The sequence below is a fragment of the Asparagus officinalis genome, chromosome 2 (assembly GCF_001876935.1).
Source record: "Asparagus officinalis chromosome 2, Aspof.V1, whole genome shotgun sequence".
Classification (NCBI taxonomy): domain Eukaryota; kingdom Viridiplantae; phylum Streptophyta; class Magnoliopsida; order Asparagales; family Asparagaceae; genus Asparagus; species Asparagus officinalis.
This window is the reverse complement of record NC_033795.1, coordinates 70,727,231-70,747,422: the sequence shown is the minus strand read 5'-3', so window position 1 is coordinate 70,747,422 and position 20,192 is coordinate 70,727,231. Positions and strand designations below refer to the sequence as shown.

The 20,192-nt window shown below is 37.5% G+C and overlaps 1 protein-coding gene and 1 pseudogene across 1 annotated transcript in view; one reads left to right on the top strand and one right to left on the bottom strand.

Moving 5' to 3' along the window:
• Positions 1-127, bottom strand: part of LOC109831289 — a 5,587-nt pseudogene extending 5,460 nt beyond the window's left edge.
• The window catches only part of LOC109831287, a 53,958-nt gene continuing 34,139 nt past the window's right edge, over positions 374-20,192 (top strand). The window contains exon 1 of the mRNA XM_020398620.1: positions 374-672. Coding sequence (XP_020254209.1) covers positions 374-672 — 299 coding nt within the window. The remainder of the gene's footprint in view (positions 673-20,192) is intronic.

Here is a 20,192-nt window from a genome sequence, read left to right as displayed (position 1 = left end):
TTTTCATTGATCAAACTCATCGCATGCCAAAGACAAACCAATCTATTCATTGAATACTTAACAGACTAAACAAACTCACTGGCTTACTCACAAGTCTCTTCTCCTCCTGTTCTCTCATTCTCACCATCCGTTGTCAATCGATATTATTGCATGGTTTTTTTAAGAAACCTAGGGTTAAATGGTAAATTAAGTATAAAAGGTTTAAGGAGTGAGAGAGACTTACATGTTTGAAAGAGGAGATAGTGAAGTTGAGGATGACCGATGGTGTGTCGCGTCGGTGCGGTTGTCGAGTCGCGTGGTCGGTCGCGCAGCGACGATAGAGGCGGGGAGAAGGACGAGGCACAGTAGAAGGCAGAGACAAGGCGAAAGTGTCATGTCGTGGAGACGCTACGGGAGATCTTACGGTTCTCGACTGAGCTTCGAACGGTGTGAGGCGGTTCTCGGTTGGAAGGACGATGAGGACAACGAGGGGCAAGTAGCGGGGTGGGGCGATGCCAGTCGAAAAGGAGATGACGACGAGAGGGCGTTGCAGAGCGAGCTGAGACGCACAAAGATGAGGGACGTGGAAGGGGATACGTTGCTGGAGAAGGGAGGAGTGCGCGATGATGAAATTTTGGGACTTGATGAGGGTGCGGTGAAGGGATTAGGGATTGAGAGGGTGATGAAATTTTGGTATGAAGTTTTTTTGGCTTTGGTGGGAAACAATTTGGAAAATTTTGGCCGGTGGGATGAATTTTTTAGGCGAGAACGGAGAGAAAAGCCCGCGCCTAAAAAAATTTCCCACCTTTGGATTTAGCCGACAGAATTTCCGTCGCTAAAACACCTTTTAGGGACGGAAATTCCCCCGATGTAAATTTCTGTCGGAAAATATGCGCACGAAAATTTTCCGTCCCAATAGTGAAATTTCCGTCGGGTAAAACAATTTTTTCGTCTTGGAAAAATAGCGACGGAATTCCGTCGTTAAACAAGTCTTAGTAGCGACGGAATTTTTCCGTCCGTAAAGTTCCGTCGTAACAGTTCATTTTTTTAGCAGTGTTATACAAACTATTATTGTACATTTATAATTTCAGATATATAAATTTATCCCAGGGAATTCTTATTATATTGTGATAAATTATTAGAAAGAATATCAAATTATTTTTTCCAGATGTTACCACAATATAGGAATTGGAATATAATTTGATAAGTTATATCATAATGTTAGAGCAAAATCTATTTGCCATTAAACAACAAATTAGACCCCCAGCATGTAAACCGTAATTTTAAATATTATGTAACAATATTAAATGAGTTTTTGTTTTTTTTGGTTATATTGTTCGGGGCAATGATGGAATCGAATTACCAATTTGATTGAGGACTGGTACATGGCATATTAGTAATATATTATTATATATATTATATATATATATAATATATATATAATTATATATAATTATATATATATATATATATTATATATTATATATTATATATATATACTATAATATATGATAGAATAGTAAGATCAAGTCAACAGAGGATCATCTACAATGGCGCTCCAATCATGTGATTTTAGAGGCGATAGGAGGAAATCCCTCTTATGACAATGATACCATAATCTCTCTCTCTCTCTCTCTCTGTCTCTCTCTCTCATCATATATATATATATATACATACTATATATATTATATATATATATATATATATGAGAAAAAGGGTATACTTGGCTACCAAGTACAAATGTTTGTGCTTCGTTACCAAGCATACCCATATTATATATATATATAATATAATATATATATATATATATATATAATAATATATATAATATATATATATAAACACCATATATATATGTTGTACACCACACACAACATACACAACAACACACCACACACACACACACACAAATATATATATATATATATATAATATATATATTATATATATAACAATATATATACTATATATATATATATTATATATATATATTATACATATATATATATAATATACTTATTATATATATATATGTACATATATATATATATGTATATATATATATGTATTAATATATATATATGTATTATATATATGTATATATATTTATATGTATATATAATAGAATATATTATGTATATATTATATTATATATATATATATATATATATATATTATATATAGACCTATATACATATATATAGTATATATAAGTCATATTATATATATATATACGTATCATATATATACGATATGGATATACATATATATTACATATATGATATAATATATATTTATTTTATATACATGTATATATATATACGTATATGTATACGTTTGTATATATCATATATATATATATTAATACTATATATATATATACTATATATATATATATCTTATATATATATATATATATATATTAGATATATATATATATTATATTATATATATTTATATATATAATATTATATAATATATACTATATATATATATATTATTATATATTATATATATATTATATATATTATTATATTATATGTATGTATGTATGTATTACATATATATCTGTTTGTAGGAGAAAATACCAAATAGGCGCAAAATGTAAGTGACAATTAGGAGTTTTGTAGGAGAAAATATAAATCGCTTCTTATGTTGTGTGCGTGACAATTTGGAGTGATGAGTGAATATGATTGTGGAGAGATGGAGAGAATGAAAATGGTGTGTAAATAGGCACAAAATATAAGTGAGAGTGGGTGTGACAATGAATGAATGATTTTCACAAGGAGAGATGAATAAAATCAAGAAGCAAAAAGGAAAATCAAGAATGACAATAAAATTCAAGAAAGTAAAGATGACGTATTCAATTAAAGATATGGGTAATCTAGAATTGAATCTATTTCTTAGAAAATGGTGATTCCCTAGAGGGTTCTAACCTAAAAGCGAATCAAAGAAAATAAAAATGAATAAAAAGAAAAACTAAGCCCAAGAGGGTTCTAGCCTCAAGGTGAATAGTACAAGAAATTAAAATCTAACTGCAAAATAAATTACAAAATCTAAACTACAAACTAAATTACATGAATTAAATGCAAGAAAATAAATCTACTCTATAAGCATGAAATAAATCTAATCTATAAACAAAAAATAAATCTAAGTCAAGAGGGTTCTAGTATCTAAACAAGAAAATAAAATGCAACTACAAGCATGGAAATAAATCTAAACTAATAAGCAATAAAAGAGAAAACAAACCTCCAAAAAATTAATCTTTATATCCATCTTCATCATCCAACGAAGAGAAGAAAAATTTAATGTGGTGAAAATTTTATTTTATTAATTATTACAAAAGCTACAATTTGGAAGGCCTTTTCAATTAAGAGTAGCTCTCCTCTCCAAATAGAGTTACAAAAATTTTCACACCTCTATCCCCTCACTCACTACCCCTATTTATAGTAAACATCAGTGAATAAGAGCCATTGTATTGAAATCTTATCGAAAACAAGTAAATTTCAGCCATTGATCTGTAACATAATGACGTAGGTATCGATACCAGCATCGATGCTGGTATTGATATGGGTATCGATGCTGGCATCGATACCCATATCCCTCCTTTCGTAATTCGCTGATTTCCTCTTTTATTTGGCTTTTGCTTTGGGCTTTGGACTTGGGCTTGGGCTCTTTCATGTATTTGCATATATTCTTCATTTAATTAGTGGGCTTTGTTGAGAGAAGGCTTTTATTTTTTATTAACCTGCAATTAAAGATAAAAACAATTATTAGTAATAAATTTATTCATATAAACTAGATAATGAGGTTATAAATGATACGAGTTGCCGTGCGAGCACCCTTTGGTCGTAGAATTACCAAAAGGTGGGTTGAGAAGAAGACAACTAAAACACAAGACAATTCAGTATGGCGAAGGAAATACCTTCTTCTAGATTATGAATAACAAAAGATTGTAATCTCTCCCTCACAATCTCACTAGTATCGAGAACAACCTCTCAATCCTCTCTAAACCCTGATACAAAGATTAGAATCTCTCTTTGAATCTATCTAATTGTTTAGAAACTCTAAAACAATCCTTTATATAGGTGTATAAACGTGGATGGTAATCTGGTAAATAACCAAGCCCAAAACCAACAGGAATTCATGTGAACAGAAACCAAAACAAACCAGGAAACCATCGATGAGTCGACTCATGACTGAGATGAGTCGACTCGTCCGAAACTAGACAAAACACAAAAACCAGCGATGAGTCGACTCATGATAGGCATTAGTCGACTCAACCTAATGAGTCGACTCATGACTGTTATGAGTCGACTCACGTGCTAAAAACTGGATACTTCGATTCTGCTGCTCGTCGTCTCGTTCCACACTTCCACCTATGTTCCACTTTACTATTTTACACCCCTATTCTCATGCTATCATGAGAATCATCTATCCTCAAGCTCCCATGAGGATCGCTAAGTTTCGAAGAGAAGATGCACCCGTATCATGGGTCCTCTCTTTAAGAACTTGAAGCCTCGTTCAAGTTAGAACTTTTGCTGAGGAAACTCTCGAGCTCCTCCATCTTTTCTGCACCACCTGGCCTTGCTAGGAATCCGGTCTCGACGTCCGATCAGAAACAACTCATTCATCCCGCATCTCGTCGTAGTCACCGTTCGCTCTAAGTTGCAATCCTTTGTTGATGGTTTTTCTGGAAGTCTAATGCACAGCGAGACAAACTTCTTGCTTGCATTCACTAGTCTCTTCGCTCGCGTCACCGTCCCCAAGCTTGTCTCCTTCGGAAGAGATGCCGAACGAAATATGAACTTTACACCATCCTTAGTGAAGGTGTACTTCTGAGCCTGCCTCTCGTAGATCGCATGTCTATCCCATAAGTATGGATTGCCTAGTATAATCTGACAAACATCCAATGGAATGACGTCGTACGTTACCTCGTCAATATACAACTCGTGAAGCGCAAATCTCACAGTGCATTGATCAAATACACTCAGTTTCTCCTCCTTCTGAATCTCACAGGCATGAGTCGACTCAACCTGATGAGTCTACTCATGACTGTTATGAGTCGACTCACGGGCTAAAAACTGGATACTTTGATTTTGCTGCTCGTCCTCTCGTTTCACGCTTCCACATGCGTTCCACTGTACTGTTTTACACCCCTATTCTCATACTATCATGAGAATCATCTATCCTCAAGCTCCCATGAGGATAGCTAAGTTCCGAAGAGAAGATACACTTGTATTAATAAAATTATAATAAAATATGATTATCAAATACCCCCACACCTAAACTTTTGCTAGTCCTCTAGCAAAGAAAGAAAAATGAAAGAAAACCTAACTCACTTTCGCAGGAATCGTGGTTGTATTTAGTGCATTCAATAAGCCTTTAAACCCCTAGGTTACCCTAATGGACGAGTTGTAGTCTCGTGAGAGTTTGTAGTGAATATATCCACAAAATTCGGTCATCTTGCCAAATTAAAGAAGTTAGTAAATAACTAAATTTACTTGATAATTGAAGCTAGTTATTACTCAAGAAAATATATTTATATATAACTCTAAGGTAAATTTCCTAGACAATCTTCTCATTATAGCAATACAAAACCAAGCCAAACTTAGAAATTTAATTTAAAAGTTTTGAAAAGAATATGCTAACTCTTTGTTTAAAATAATATTCAAATTGTTTGATCTAAAATATTTTCCAAGTCCATATATACAAATATAACTATATATATAAAATATTTATTAGTATTTTTTTAATAATATTTTTTTAATTCTTTCTTCCTTGATGATTTTTTTCTACTTTAACGGGCTTTCTAAGCGACCATTTAACGAGTTTTGGGCCAATGGATCCCAACCCAATTGGGCTTAGGTCCTTAAGTATGAAAATACTCCTTAGGCTTAATTACTCGGTCAGCTTAGGTTTTATAAGATAAAATCATCTTGAATTCAAGAGTTTTTTTTTCTTTCTTTCTTTCTTTTTTTTTCTTTTGGTGCCTATTTTTCGCACTCTTCTTTTGCAATTTTTTTTATATGTATATGTATATATATTCGTAAAAATATGTAAGTCAAGACACTTTGAAAATTATTTTTAACTCTAAGCTAAGCATGCATAAATTCTATTATTTTAAATAAAAATCTAAGTTAAGGCTTAAGTAAAGTACACTACTTTGAAAATTATTTCTTAAGAAATTTATTTAGAGTTATCATAAAAGGTAAACTTGAGTAAATAACAAACTAGAGATTAGAAAATTTAAAATTTATGAAATAAATTAATTATTACATAACTCTATCAATTTGGCAAGTGACGATATTTTTATAATTTTTTTTAGGAAAAGGGAGAAAAAATGACAAAAATGCAACTAAAAATATAAAATAAAGAGAAAAAATAACTAATTCCTACCCTCACACCTAAATTTTACATTGTCCTCAATACAAACTCTATGATGAATAAAGTAAAGCAGATAAGAAGTAAATCACTTACATTTGGTTAGTAGATAAAAATCTAAAATTACCTTTGGTCTGAGGAGGATAGAATCAGAAATTTATTCTTCTTTTTTTTCTCCATTTTTTTCTTTTTTTCTTATTCTTTCTTTTTTTCTTTTTTTTTCTTTTTTACAACTAAACAAGAAACTATCAAATGAGAGAAGAATAAATTCTTTTTGTTATTCTGAAATAAACAAAACAAACAATGTAGCATGAAGTGTTTAACATGAAGAGCTCGTATTCTACATTGAATCCTACCTTATTGTTGAAAATTCTTCCCCGGATTTTAAATAAATTCAGAATGATATAATCAATAATGTGAAATTCTAAGTATTTCGGGGTGTTCAGTAATTCTTGTAACAAAGTAAGTTCGGTATTATTGGTGTCATGCATTTTACATTTCTTAATGAACTTAGACTCTTGTACTGTGAAGTTTTGTTTTCTAATAACTAATTCTTCTGTAGCATTTTCCTCAACCCCAAGATTCATGGTTGAGTTCTGAAAATTTGGTTGTTGATTATTCTTCAAGAATCTAAGTTCATCAAGAAAGAGTTCTTCAAAATTTAATTCAAAGCAGCAAATGTTTAACACAGTTTTATTATTCTCAAAGACCTGATCTGCTATTTCTAAAATTTCCAACTCCTCACCAAAAATTTCCTCAAAACTCAAATCAGAGTCTTCTTTTTCTTCTTCTTCTTATGATCTTTCCTGAATGTAATTTATTTCTAGAGGCTGATTATTTGGTTGGTCCCCTGGATTAAAAATGTTGAGATCAGCAGTCAAATTCCCAAAGAACAGCTTCATTTGATCAGTTCTACAGATGATGAGAGCATTAGAAGTGGCTAAGAATGATCGTTCTAAGATGACAGGTGTCTGTCCTTTGGGATTAGAAACAGGATGTGTTTCCAAGACTACGAAATCTACTGGAAAAATAAAATCTCCAACCTTAATCGGAACATCCTCTAATTCACCCATAGGGACCTTAACAGATCTATCAGCCAACTGCAAAGTGCAGCGGGTTGGGTTCAGTACACCTAGACCCAATTACCGGTAGACTGAATATGAAAGCAAATTGACACTGGCCCCTAAGTCTAAAAGCGCCTTATCAATGTGAGTATTACCAATGATACATGAAATTATAGGAGAACCTGGATCCTTATGTTTTAAAGGTATGGGATTTGAGAGCATATCACTGATATTGGCAGCTAAAAAGACTTTCTTTGGAACATTTATTCTCCTCTTCTTAGTGCATAAATTGTAACACCCCAAAAATTTTGAAAATATTATTATAAATGATAATAAATGAGTTTTATTATAAGTTGTGATCATTCTGGGATGAATGGATTAGATTGGAATCATTTGAGATCGATTCGCAGTTTCAGCCTCGGTATCACGAGTCTACTGAAACCTGATACTATTTTATTTTTAGTAATTTTTCTATTGATCAGATGGGCATGAAATTTACGCCATTGATCTTATAATGTCAAGAATGTGTTGTGGGTAAAGTTTCATTGAGTTCTGACGACGGAGACTGAAACACTATTTTGAGACGGTATCGCGTCTACTGACATCCATTGTATTTGTATTTTTAATAATTTTTATATTAACCAGATAAATATGAGGATTACACCATTGATCGTAGAATGTTGAGACGTTCTTGTGGGTAATTTTTTATTACTTTCTGAGAATGGAGATTTGAAACTTAATTTTTTTAATAATATAAAATTATAAATATTATTTTTTTTCCTTTTCTTTTCTTCTCTCCACCTACCCCCACCTACCCCGCTCCTCTCTTCTCCTATAAAAAGGGACCCTCACCTTCACTCTTCTCACACGGCAGAATGAAAGAAGAGAGAGAAAGAGAAGGGGGGAGAGAGAGGAAGAAAAGAAAGAGAAAGAAGAAGGGGGTTTTGGCATTTCGAAAAGCAGGAACAGATAGGGATTCCAATTTCAGAGATCAATAAAGGCAAGTTCATCTCTTTCCAAACCCATCCCCAGTAAATTTTGATCTTGATGAATATACATGATATTGATGAATATACATGATATTGATGAAAAGACATGATATTGATAAAAATTGATGAATATACATGATATTGATGAAAAGACATGATATTGATAAAAATTGATGAATATACATGATATTGAAGAAAAGACTTGATATTGATGAAAATTGATGAATGGAATATAAGACCAAATTCCTAAAGACATGATATTGCTAGCTAGAACTATACGTACAATTCTACCGCTGGAAATACTATCACTATTTTTATACGTATGGTACTATTCATACATACGGTACTATTCATACGTACGGTACTATTCATACTTATGACACTATTCATAAACACTGTTACTATTCATATATACGGTACTATTCATATATACGGTACTGTTCATACGTATGACACTATTCATACGTACGGTACTATTCATACTTATGACACTATTCATAAATACTGTTACTATTCATATGTACGGTACTATTCATAAATACCGTACTGTTCATACGTATGACACTATTCATGAGTACTATTCATACATACCGTGGTACTATTCCTAAATACCGTACTGTTCATACGTACGATACTATTCATGAGTACTATTACTATTCATGCATACTGGGGGGTACTATTTATACGCACTGTTATTATTTATACATACGACACTATTCATAAGTACTGACACTATTCATACGTATGGGTACTATTTATACATACTGTTACTATTCATGCATACGGTACTATTCATACGTACTATTACTATTCATGAGTACGGATACTAGTCGTAAAGTACCGTTGTTATTAGTAAGTACTGCTACTATTCATAATTAGTTAATACAGCAGATAGTCGGGATTGGTAACCCTGATCATTTACTAGACAGTTTGGTCCAGTTTTATTTTCTGGAGTTTGTTTGCGCCATTTGTGACGCGATCATGGAGTTTGAGCCACTCGATGTTATACTTACAGTCATGGATATGACGAAATATGCATTTGAGTATCCCACGGGGATTATGACGAATTGAGATCTATTTACTTGTGAGTTAGTACACCGCAAATGAGACTGCGATGATACCTATTTGTCGATCCGCACGGTGATGCGATGATACCTATTTGTCGATCCGCACTGTGATGCGATGATAACTATTTGTCGATCCGCACTATGATGCGATGATACATATTTGTCGATCCGCACTATGATGCGATGATACCTATTTATCGATCCGCACTATGATGCGATGATACCTATTTGTCGATCCGCACGATGATGCGATGAGTTGGAAGAAGTTCAGAATGATAATATTATAAACTATTTACATGAGTATTTGGCGGATGCCAAAAGTGTTTCTACTCATTGTTGAGATACTTTGCTATACGAGTACACGAGATACATACGCTGATGCTTTACTTTCCAGTTATATTTTGATTGCTTAGTTCAGGGTTAATATTTAGTTATTTACTACCTGAGACATAAGACTTCAGATGTATATCAGTTGTATTCCAGTTTAGTTTATTTGGGACATGATTTCATTTATGAGATATATCTTTCCGTATCATGTCTATAGTATTTATTTCCCTTATTTGCCTGTTTTGTACCTTCATTTATATTGGTTTCCACTAGAGGATATTACTGTGATTGGTGAAACATGTTGTTGCACAGTGGAGGTGCATGACAGGTTTGACATCTCTGGGTTCACCTTGGACTGCAGCCAAGTGTGAAAACAGGGGCGTCACATAAATCTTTCAAAAATTTGGCATAAGATGGAATTTGTTCAATTACATCTAAGAGAGGAATATTGACCTTAACCTGCTTGAATGTTTCTAGGATCTTCTCCTCTTGAGGAGAGTGTTTCCTAGGCCTGAGTCTATCTAGAAAAGGAGCAACTGGTCTAAACCTATCAAAAGCAGGCTCAGGTTCGGGTTCAGGTTCTTGGTCATCTGAGAGGGGTGGTTGTTGACTAGATTCATCAGAAGGAGAAGGAGAAGGAATTTATACTAGATCAAGAGTATGACTTTGAGGAGTTCTTACTTGATTATCAACCTGTCTACCTGATCAAAGTGAATGGATTGCATTCACTTGAGCTTCATAGGATGAACTGCATCCTGTGTCCTTAGGGTTGACCACGGGTTGACTCGGAAATTTTCCTTTCTCTCTTTCACTCACGGCACTAGCTAGTTGACCAAGTTGGGATTCTAATCTAGCTATAGCTTGAGTGTTGGAGTTGAGTATTTGTCCGGTTGATTGCATGAAGGAATTCAGCGTGCTAGACGTTTGAGTCAACATATTCGTGGTTTGAGTGGAGGCCTTAATTATGGTTTCCAAACCCCTTTCCAAAACATTAACACGTTTATCCTGATCTGGATTGTAAGGAGTCTGAATTACAGCTTGATGAAGAGGAGACTGATTTTGATACGGCAGATTGGGTTGTTAAAATTGTGAATGAGAATTGAAAGGAATAGTGTTTCCCCTAGGAAATTGTTGGTTTGAAGAGAGAGTGAAGTTTCGAGTTCCGAGTGAGTTCCCTGATTACATGCAAAGTTTGGGTGATTTCTCCAACATAGGTTGTAGGTTGGAGAGAATTGTTCATTTGCGTAATGCTGGAATATAGCGTTGACCTGTCCTAATGGCTGATTATTTCCTAAGAGAGGACATTCTTCTGAAACATGAGATGGTGACAGACAGTTATGACATCCTGAGGCTGAAACATGATTGATTTGAGCCAGGGCTCTTTCCTTGATTTCTAAGGCTTCTAACCTACGCATGATTGTGGCCATCTTAGCATCAGATGCAATGTTCGATTCCAAGTAAATACCACTGGACTTGGGTTGAGGAACTGATGACACTCGGTCATCATAGTGTTCCCATTACATGATTTTTTCAGAAAGACTATCTAAAAACTCCCAAACTTCATCAGCATTTTTCCTCATGAAATCCCCATGGCACATTGACTCTAAGGAAGTTTTTGAAGAATAATCTAATCCCTCATAAATTATTTGGCACAATCGCCATTTTTCTAAACTGTGATGAGGACATTGGATGAGAAGATCTTTAAATCGGTCAAAATACTTCCAAAAAGGTTCTCCCGGGACAATTTTAAAATTCATGATGCTATTTCTTCGCTTCATCATTTTATGGATCGAAAAAAATTTTCTTAAGAAAAATGGTGATAAATTCCTCCCAAGTTGTGATGGAATTTATGGGTAAGCTGTATAGCCATTTTTTTGCTTTTTCTTTGAGGGCAAAAGGAATACATCTGAGTTTGACTACATCTTCAGTAAATTCTCTTATTTTAATCATCATACATACTTCTTCAAATTTTGAGATAAAAATATATGCATCTTCAGTTTTATTCCCTAGAAATTTTGGAAGCATGTTGATATATTACGGTCGAAGCTCAAAGTTAGTTCTATTTGCCTCCGGGAGCCTAATGCAAGAGGGGATTGCATTCCTAGTAGGATAGCACATATCTTAAAGAACGGTTGAATTGGGATATGCCATTTCTAGAATTTGTTCAAAATAAATTAATCGATGTGTATTATCCCTAATCCACATTTGCATACACCCAAAACAACTTCTTTTTATAATTTTTTTAAGGAAAAAAAATTAGTTTTTTTATGAGAAGAAAAAGGAAAATCCTAACTAAAACAAATCAAAAGCAATCACTTTTCAATCACTCTAACTCCAGGGTTAAGCCTAACTCAACTAGACCAGCTCCTAACAAAAAACTCCTAAAGTAAAAAGTTTAAAGTTTTACCCGAGTAGTCAGCCAGGTAAGGATAGTAGTAGAGGGTGATCAGAGATTAATTAAGTATCTCGTTCCTTACGGAGTGCTTTACGCAACCCCTAAACCTTGCCTTGGATACTAACTAATCCAAGAAAACTTAAACCGGTTCACTTAAGGATTCTTTGTTCCTTATTGAGCTCGAATCCTTAGGGCCTACGTCTAATGAGTTTTATTTGGCTTGGGTGGTGTAGTGAGGAATTAGTGATTTTTGGGCTAAGGAAAGGATGATGAAATCCCTCACCTTATCTTAATTATGGGGTTTTGCCCTTAAAAATATTTTTAGGTGTGTGCCAAATCAAGATGCTCAAATCACTTTGGTGAATTCCTACTAACTATATGAAATGTAACTCTAGAAATTAAAAGCGACTAAAAAGGATGGAAAAAAAATCTTTATATTTTTTATTAGGGTTAACAATCAAACAACTATGACGTTGGTGAATATTGTTTGAGTTTATTATCTTGTTAGTTAATGTCCAAGTGAAAGGTGAATTTTATTATGGTCAACAAAAAAAAAATCATTTGTTTTTAAAATCCTAATTGTCTCTAATTGTGAAGCTAACTAAAAAGGGTGGAATTAAAAATACTAGACAAAAGAGTTACATAAAAGCAATTCTCCAAGTTCTAGATCTTCAATCCGCGATCTTCAAACTCCAAGCGGTTTATTCACAAAAATCACACAAGTTAAAGAACCAAATTAAATAAAATCCTACTTAAGCACCATCCTCGGTAACGGCATCAAAAACATGATGCAGCATAAACATGTACCAAAAATATTGCAAGTGCACAACCGTGTCAAGTTACAGTATAAAAAGTTATCGATCCCACGAGGAAGGTGTTTTGTAGGAGAAAATATAAATTGGTTCTTATGTTGTGTGCGTGACAATTAGGAGTGATGAGTGAATATGATTATGGAGAGATGAAGAGAATGAAAATGGTGTATAAATAGGCGCAACATGTAAGTGAGAGTGGGTGTGACAATGAATGAATGATTTTCACAAGGAGAGACGAATAAAAACAAGAATCAAAAAGGAAAATCAAGAATGACAATAAAATTCAAGAAAGTAAAGATGACGGATTCAATTAAAGATATGGGTAATCTAGAATTGAATCTACTTCTTAAAAAAAGGTGATTCCTAAGAGGGTTCTAGCCTAAAGACGAATCAAAGAAAATAAAAATGAACAAAAAAAAACTAAACCCAATAGGGTTCTAGCCTCAAGGTGTATAGTGCAAGAAATTAAAATCGAACTACAAAAATAAATTGCAAAATCTAAACTACAAAATAAATTACATGAATTAAATACAAGAAAATTAATCTACTTTATAAGCATGAAATAAATCTAATCTATAAGCATAAAATAAATGTAAGGCAAGAGGGTTCTAGTATCTAAACAAGAAAATAAAATCTAACTACAAGCATGAAAATAAATCTAAACTAATAAGCAATAAAAGAGAAATAAAAGAGAAAACAAACCTCCAAATTAATCTTCATCTCCATCTTTATCATCCAACAAAGAGAATAAAAATTTAAAGTGGTGAAAAAATTATTTTATTAATTGTAACAAAAGTTACAAATTTAGAAGGCCTTCTCAATTATGAGTAGCCCTCCTCTCTAAATAGAGTTATAAAGATTTTCACACCTCTAACCCCTCACTCTCTACCCCTATTTATAGAAAACATTAGTGAATGAGAGCCATTAGATTAAAATCTTATCCAAAACAAGCAAATTTTAGCCATTGATCTGTAACAGAACGACATAGGTATCGATATCTGGATCGATGCTGGTGTTCGCGGGAAAAATTGTTGCTTTCTTCATTAATGATTCCATTGTACACTCTTGTAATAGTCTATCGATTACAAAGATCCGGTCTTTTTATAAGATCCGGTTACAACGAAAATCAAATTGAAAAGAAATAAAAATTACAACTTTGTTTCCTTGTTTGTCGAACGAATCGCGAGCTCCTGTTTTGCGGTCGCTCGCTTTGTGGGTTCTTTGCCTGCGCCGCGGTTGTTTGCCGTGGACCACCGCGTGATCTAGATCCGGTCGGATCTACGCAGTACAACGGGTATTATTTCACCAAGGAAATAATAGCCGGGGAGGATTGTTTCACCAAGGAAACAATCGTCCAAGTCTCGGGATCTAAGACCAAGCTTAGAACCGGAGTGTAGCAACGTAGATCTGAGATCCGATCCTCTCGAACACCTGCCTTATTTGATGTTGATGATCGCCGAGCACCAGATCTGGATGAGCAAGTCCTTGATGTCCCAAAGTTGAGATCTTTTTTAGATCTGAGTCTCCAATCCTGCAGGGCTTCGCCTCCTCCAAAATCCAACCTTCTCAAATGAACAAGGGGGTGGCCTATTTATAGGCTACCCTCACTGTGCCTTGGGCACAGGGTGGCCGGCCACAAGTGGCTCGGCGGCCACCGAGCCACCTATAGGTGGCTCGGCCACCGAGTATGCCCTTGGTTGGATGACTCGTTGACTCTTCGAACACTTGGCTTGATCCCGCACGCGAATGGATGTATTCCGTTGCTTGCGTGCGATTCGTCGATCTCGTCGCCTCGTTGGTTCGTCGGTTTGTGCCGAGCTGTGCTAAGGGACCTATAAGCAATTTTATATGCCTACAGATACCCCCTCCAAAGTATTTCAGTCTCGTTCTTTTATAGAAGAGTCTGGAATACTTTGGATATGATTGTCCCCACCTTCAGTCGGTGTAATGGGACCTTGGAATGATTTCCGTTCTTGATTCCTTCAATCTTCCAGGCTATTCGGTGCTTTGTCGAATGTCTGTAAGAGTTCCGGTGCTGCATTTATTGTCTGACCGTTGTCGGAAATTTGAACTTGAAGTCAATTCCTGGTTTTCTGATTTTTAGCTCGTGCTTGTTGGTTGAACACAGAACTGACCCTCGACTGTCGGCGTTGAGTCTTTATTTGCGACGCGTTGTCCGGCGTAGTGTTGTTGAGTTATCCTTAAGAATATTCTTAGAAAAATACTCTCCAGAAACTTCTCAACTAAACTTAGGGAACAGTTTATACTCATATACCTTATTGGAGTTTTTAAGAAGCAGTTTAACCTCATGCACTGTTGGAGGATTGAGGAGCAGTTTATACTCATATACTCTTCGGAGTGTTAGTTCTTTCATTGCAACGCATTGATAGGCGTTGACCTAGGGTCACGCGTTGTCCGGCGTTGACCTTAGGGTTTTGAACGTCGTACGTTGAATTTTTGCTCGCAACGCGTTGACTGGCGTTGACCTAGGGTTACGCGTTGACCGGCGTTGACCCTAGGGTTTCGAACGTCGTACGTTGAATTTTTGCTCGCAACGCGTTGACTGGCGTTGACCTAGGGTTACGCGTTGTCCGGCGTTGACCTTAGGGTTTCGAACGTCGTTGGATGCTCAGGTCACGAGACCAACTAATGAAGCTGATGCGTCAGTGACCCCGTATTTATAGGATTTTTGGTAAACCCTCAGCCATTAACGGGTTTGATGTGCCTTTACCGACTACCGTTTGAGTCGGGCTAGCATGCGGATTGTTCAAGTCCGTTCCGCATGTGACGTTAAGCTAAAAGAGTTAACCCTTTTAGTGCTACGATATTGAATACGTAGACTTCGTCTTTCTCACGGGAATAGACCACCCGGCGACGCGTGTTAGGCGTTGACTTTAGGGTTTTTGGCTAACCCCCAGCCTTCAACGGGTTTGATTAGCCTTTACCGACTACCGTTTGAGTCGGGCTAGCATGCGGATTGTCTAAATCCGTTCCGCATGTAACGTTGTGGTAAGAGAGTGAATTCTCTTAGACTTTGTGCTATGATGTTGAATACATAGGCTTCACCATTGTTACGGGAATAGGCTACCCGGCAACGTGTATTAGACATTGACTTATCCCTACTTAGGCTTCGGGATGAGATACCCCAGAATCGAACTCTGGTGTCTTTTTCAATCGGTAAAAGACTAAACCGGCGACGCGTGTTAGGCGTCGGCATATCCTTTCTTAGGATTCAGGATGAAATTCCCCATGCGTGTAAGGCATGGATTTTGGTGTTATTAATAACAACCTGCCACAATGTTGAATATGTGGACGGATGTTCTTTTCAACGGTTAAGAACTAACCGGCAGCGCGGGTTAGGCACAGACTTATCCTTGCTTAGGTTTCAGGATAGAATACCCCAGAATCGAACCCTGGTGTCTTTTTGTACGGAAAAAGACTAAACCAGCAACGCGTGTTAGGCGCAGACTTATCCCTGCTTAGGATTCGGGATAAACTTCCTAAACTGGAATTCTATTGTCTTCTTCAATCGGTGAAAGACTAAACCGGCAACGCGTGTTAGGCGTTGACTTATCCCTACTTAGGATTCGGGATAAAATTCCCTGTACCTGTGAGGCACAGATTTTGGGATTTGAAAAAGGTGGTGTCTTCTCTTGGGGCAAAGACGAACCCGAAATGGGAGAGGAAGAATTTTATATTCTATCTCCCGACAATGAAGAAGAAGAATTTTATATTCTATCTTCAACTGGAAAGGAGACTCGAGGTGGGATCTCCACCCCCAGAATCCGGAAAGGTGAAACTGAGAGTGGGATCTCCACTCCGAGAATCGAAAAGATTCGGATAACCCTAACTGTCGGAAGGTTTGATTACCGAACTAAAGATGAATTTCTCGTTTATCGAGAGTGAATTATGGTTTTGACCCTAACTGTAGGAAGGTTTGGCCAAACAGGAGTTTGAGGTGACCCTAACTGTAGGAAGGTTTGATCACTCGATTTGAAAGTGGACCTCTCGTTCATTGGAGGAATCGAGAGGGGATTTTGACTGTGGTCCTAACTGTAAGAAGGTTTGACCAAGTGGGTGTTTTGAGACAATCCTAACTGTAGGAAGGTTTGATCGCTCAATTTGTGGACCTCTCGTTCATTGGGGGAATCGAGAGGGGATTTTGACTGTGGTCCTAACTGTAAGAAGGTTTGACCAAGTGGGTGTTTTGAGACAATCCTAACTGTAGGAAGGTTTGATCGCTCAATTTGTGGACCTCTCGTTCATTGGGGGAATCGAGAGGGGATTTTGACTGTGGTCCTAACTGTAAGAAGGTTTGACCAAGTGGGTGTTTTGAGACAATCCTAACTGTAGGAAGGTTTGATCGCTCAATTTGTGGACCTCTCGTTCATTGGGGGAATCGAGAGGGGATTTTGACTGTGGTCCTAACTGTAAGAAGGTTTGACCAAGTGGGTACTTTACGTCCAGACTCTAACAGAGAGAGTGTTGAGTGCATAGACATGGTGAGAATGGGAGTTCTTATTCATTACATTGCTGTGGTTTTGGGAACTTCCCATTACATAAATCGTCCACCCCCAGTTTCCTCTGCGGAACTGGTTCGGACATTATTATCAGTTAACTAACCGGGTTATCCTTAAGAATATTAGCTTAATATTCTCCAGGAACTTCCCGTCAAAAGTGGGGAAACAGTTTAGACTCATATACCTATTGGAGTATCAGGGAGTAGTTTAACCTCTTATACCGGTCGGAGGATTGAGAAACAGTTTATACTCGTATACTCTTTGGAGTTTTAGGAAGCAGTTTATACTCTTATACCGGTCGGAGTTTTGCCATTCTCAATTGGCTTACCTCAGCGTTATGACGCCGGCTTCAACCAAGGTCTGAATGCTATTCTTGAGAGCAAAGCAATCCTTGGTGGGATGAACGACCCTCCTGTGGTATGCACAGTACTTTGGGTCCGTAGTGTTGTCAGCTTCCTCCTGATTTGTGATAGGTGGTAGCTTGATCTTGTTACCTTCAAGGAGGGATTCGAAGATGGCTGGAACGTCTTCGTCCTTGAAGGAATACTCTCTTTGGAGTCTCGGACCCGAAGTCTTTTGCTGCCTTCGGGATTGCTGTTGTGACGCTTGATTAGCACCACCAGTAGCTGCAGGTGTTTTGCCCTTACCACGAGAGGCGAAATTTGAGTCCAGCGGATTAACCGTCGGTTGGTTCCTCTCGGCCTTCTTCCTTCTAAGGAATCGCTCAGCCTGCTCCCCTCGGACCTTCAGATCCTTCCAAGTGTCAGACGGTGCTGTTCCCATTGCTTCCAACACGTCCAACGCAAGGTTGTTGTGGCAAGTTTGGAGGATGAATTCCTCTGTGATCGGGTCCCGGCAATTCATCGCCTTGTTCCGGAACCTTTTGACGAAGGTGTCGACTAACTCCCCGTCCTTCTGCTTCTCATCGAGCAATGATCCGATAGATATCTCGGTGTCGTCGTCGAAGAAGTTGGCCAGGAACTTGGTCTCCATGTCATCCCAGCTGTTCACGCTTCCTGGCTTGAGGCGGCGGTACCAATCGAAGGCGGCTCCGCGAAGAGTGCCGACGAATGACCGCACCATCAGAGGCTCATTGCCGGAAATAATACCCAGGTGCGATTTGAAATAAATCAAATGCTGAGTGGGGGAACCCTTCCCATCAAACGGCGTAAAGTTAATCAGACTAAACTTCGCCGGATAGGGGATCGATTCCCACTCTCTTGGGTATGGACAGGGAATGCCTGTTTTCTTCGTCTCTTGAGCGGAGATCAATGTGTTGATTTTGCTCTCGAGATCTTTGATCTTCAAGTCTTCACTTGTATCTTCGTTGGCATCCTCGTTACCACCCCCTGTATTGACAGGAGGGTTATTGGCATTGTGAGCTTCATCCCTTTCTGCGTGCTCCTTTTCCTGAACAATCGGGTTACGGCGGTTCGATTCACTTTGCTGGTTCCTGAATGCCTGGATTTGCTGCTCATGCATCTCTCTCATCTGCTGCATACGAATGTGTCGACTAACTCCCCGTCCTTCTGCTTCTCATCGAGCAATGATCCGATAGATATCTCGGTGTCGTCGTCGAAGAAGTTAGCGAGGAATTTTGTCTCCATGTCGTCCTAGCTATTTACGCTTCCTGGCTTGAGGCGGCGATACCAATCGAAGGCGGCTCCGCGAAGAGTGCCGACGAATGACCGCACCATCAGAGGCTCATTGCCGGAAATAATACCCAGGTGCGATTTGAAATAAATCAAATGCTGAGTGGGGGAACCCTTCCCATCGAACGGCGTGAAGTTGATTAGATTGAACTTCGCCGGATATGGGATCGATTCCCACTCTCTTGGGTATGGACAAGGAATGCCCGTCTTCTTCACTTCTTGAGCGGAAATCAATGTGTTGATTTTGCTCTCGAGGTTTTTAATCTTCAAGTCTTCACTTGTATCTTCGTTGGCATCCTCGTTACCACCCCCTGTATTGACGGGAGGGTTATTGGCATTGTGAGCTTCATCCCTATCCGTGTGCTCCTCTTCCTGAACAACCTGGTTACGGTGGCTTGGTTCACCTCGCTGGTTCGTGATGGACTTGGTTGCGACGACTCGGCTCGCCTTGCTGGTTCGTCAGTGCCTGAAATTGTTGCTCATGCATCTCTCTCATGTTCTGCATGGTCATCTGCATCTCGAACCTGAAAGTTTCCTGCTGTTTAGCCAAAGCGTCTTCAATCATCTTGGCAATTTGCTCCGCACCTATCATCAGTGACTCACGCGGTTCCCCCTCACTGGACACTGTATTATCTGATGCGATTGCGGAGCAGGTATCCGCAGACGGGTTAGGCGCCGGGATGCTTTCAGAATCGACTCGAAATCATCCCGTGCCGATGTCCCCTTGCTGGTCATATTGGTGGTGACCCTCGGAAATTCTCCGTCTTCAACCATCCTTCTTCTTCGTTGGGAACGCCTAGGCCTTGGTTTTGGCGTCTCTGCACTAAGTCTCTCGAAAACTGAAACTCTTTCGGGGACTGCCTTAATGCAGTTGCATTCAGACAATACCGTCCAAATGAGTTTGGAACAGGGGCATTGAGTTTTCTGTTCTCGAGGACTCCTTTTTCTGGTTTTCCTCGTGCTCACATCACGATAGTACAACTCATCGGTTTGACGGTCGGAG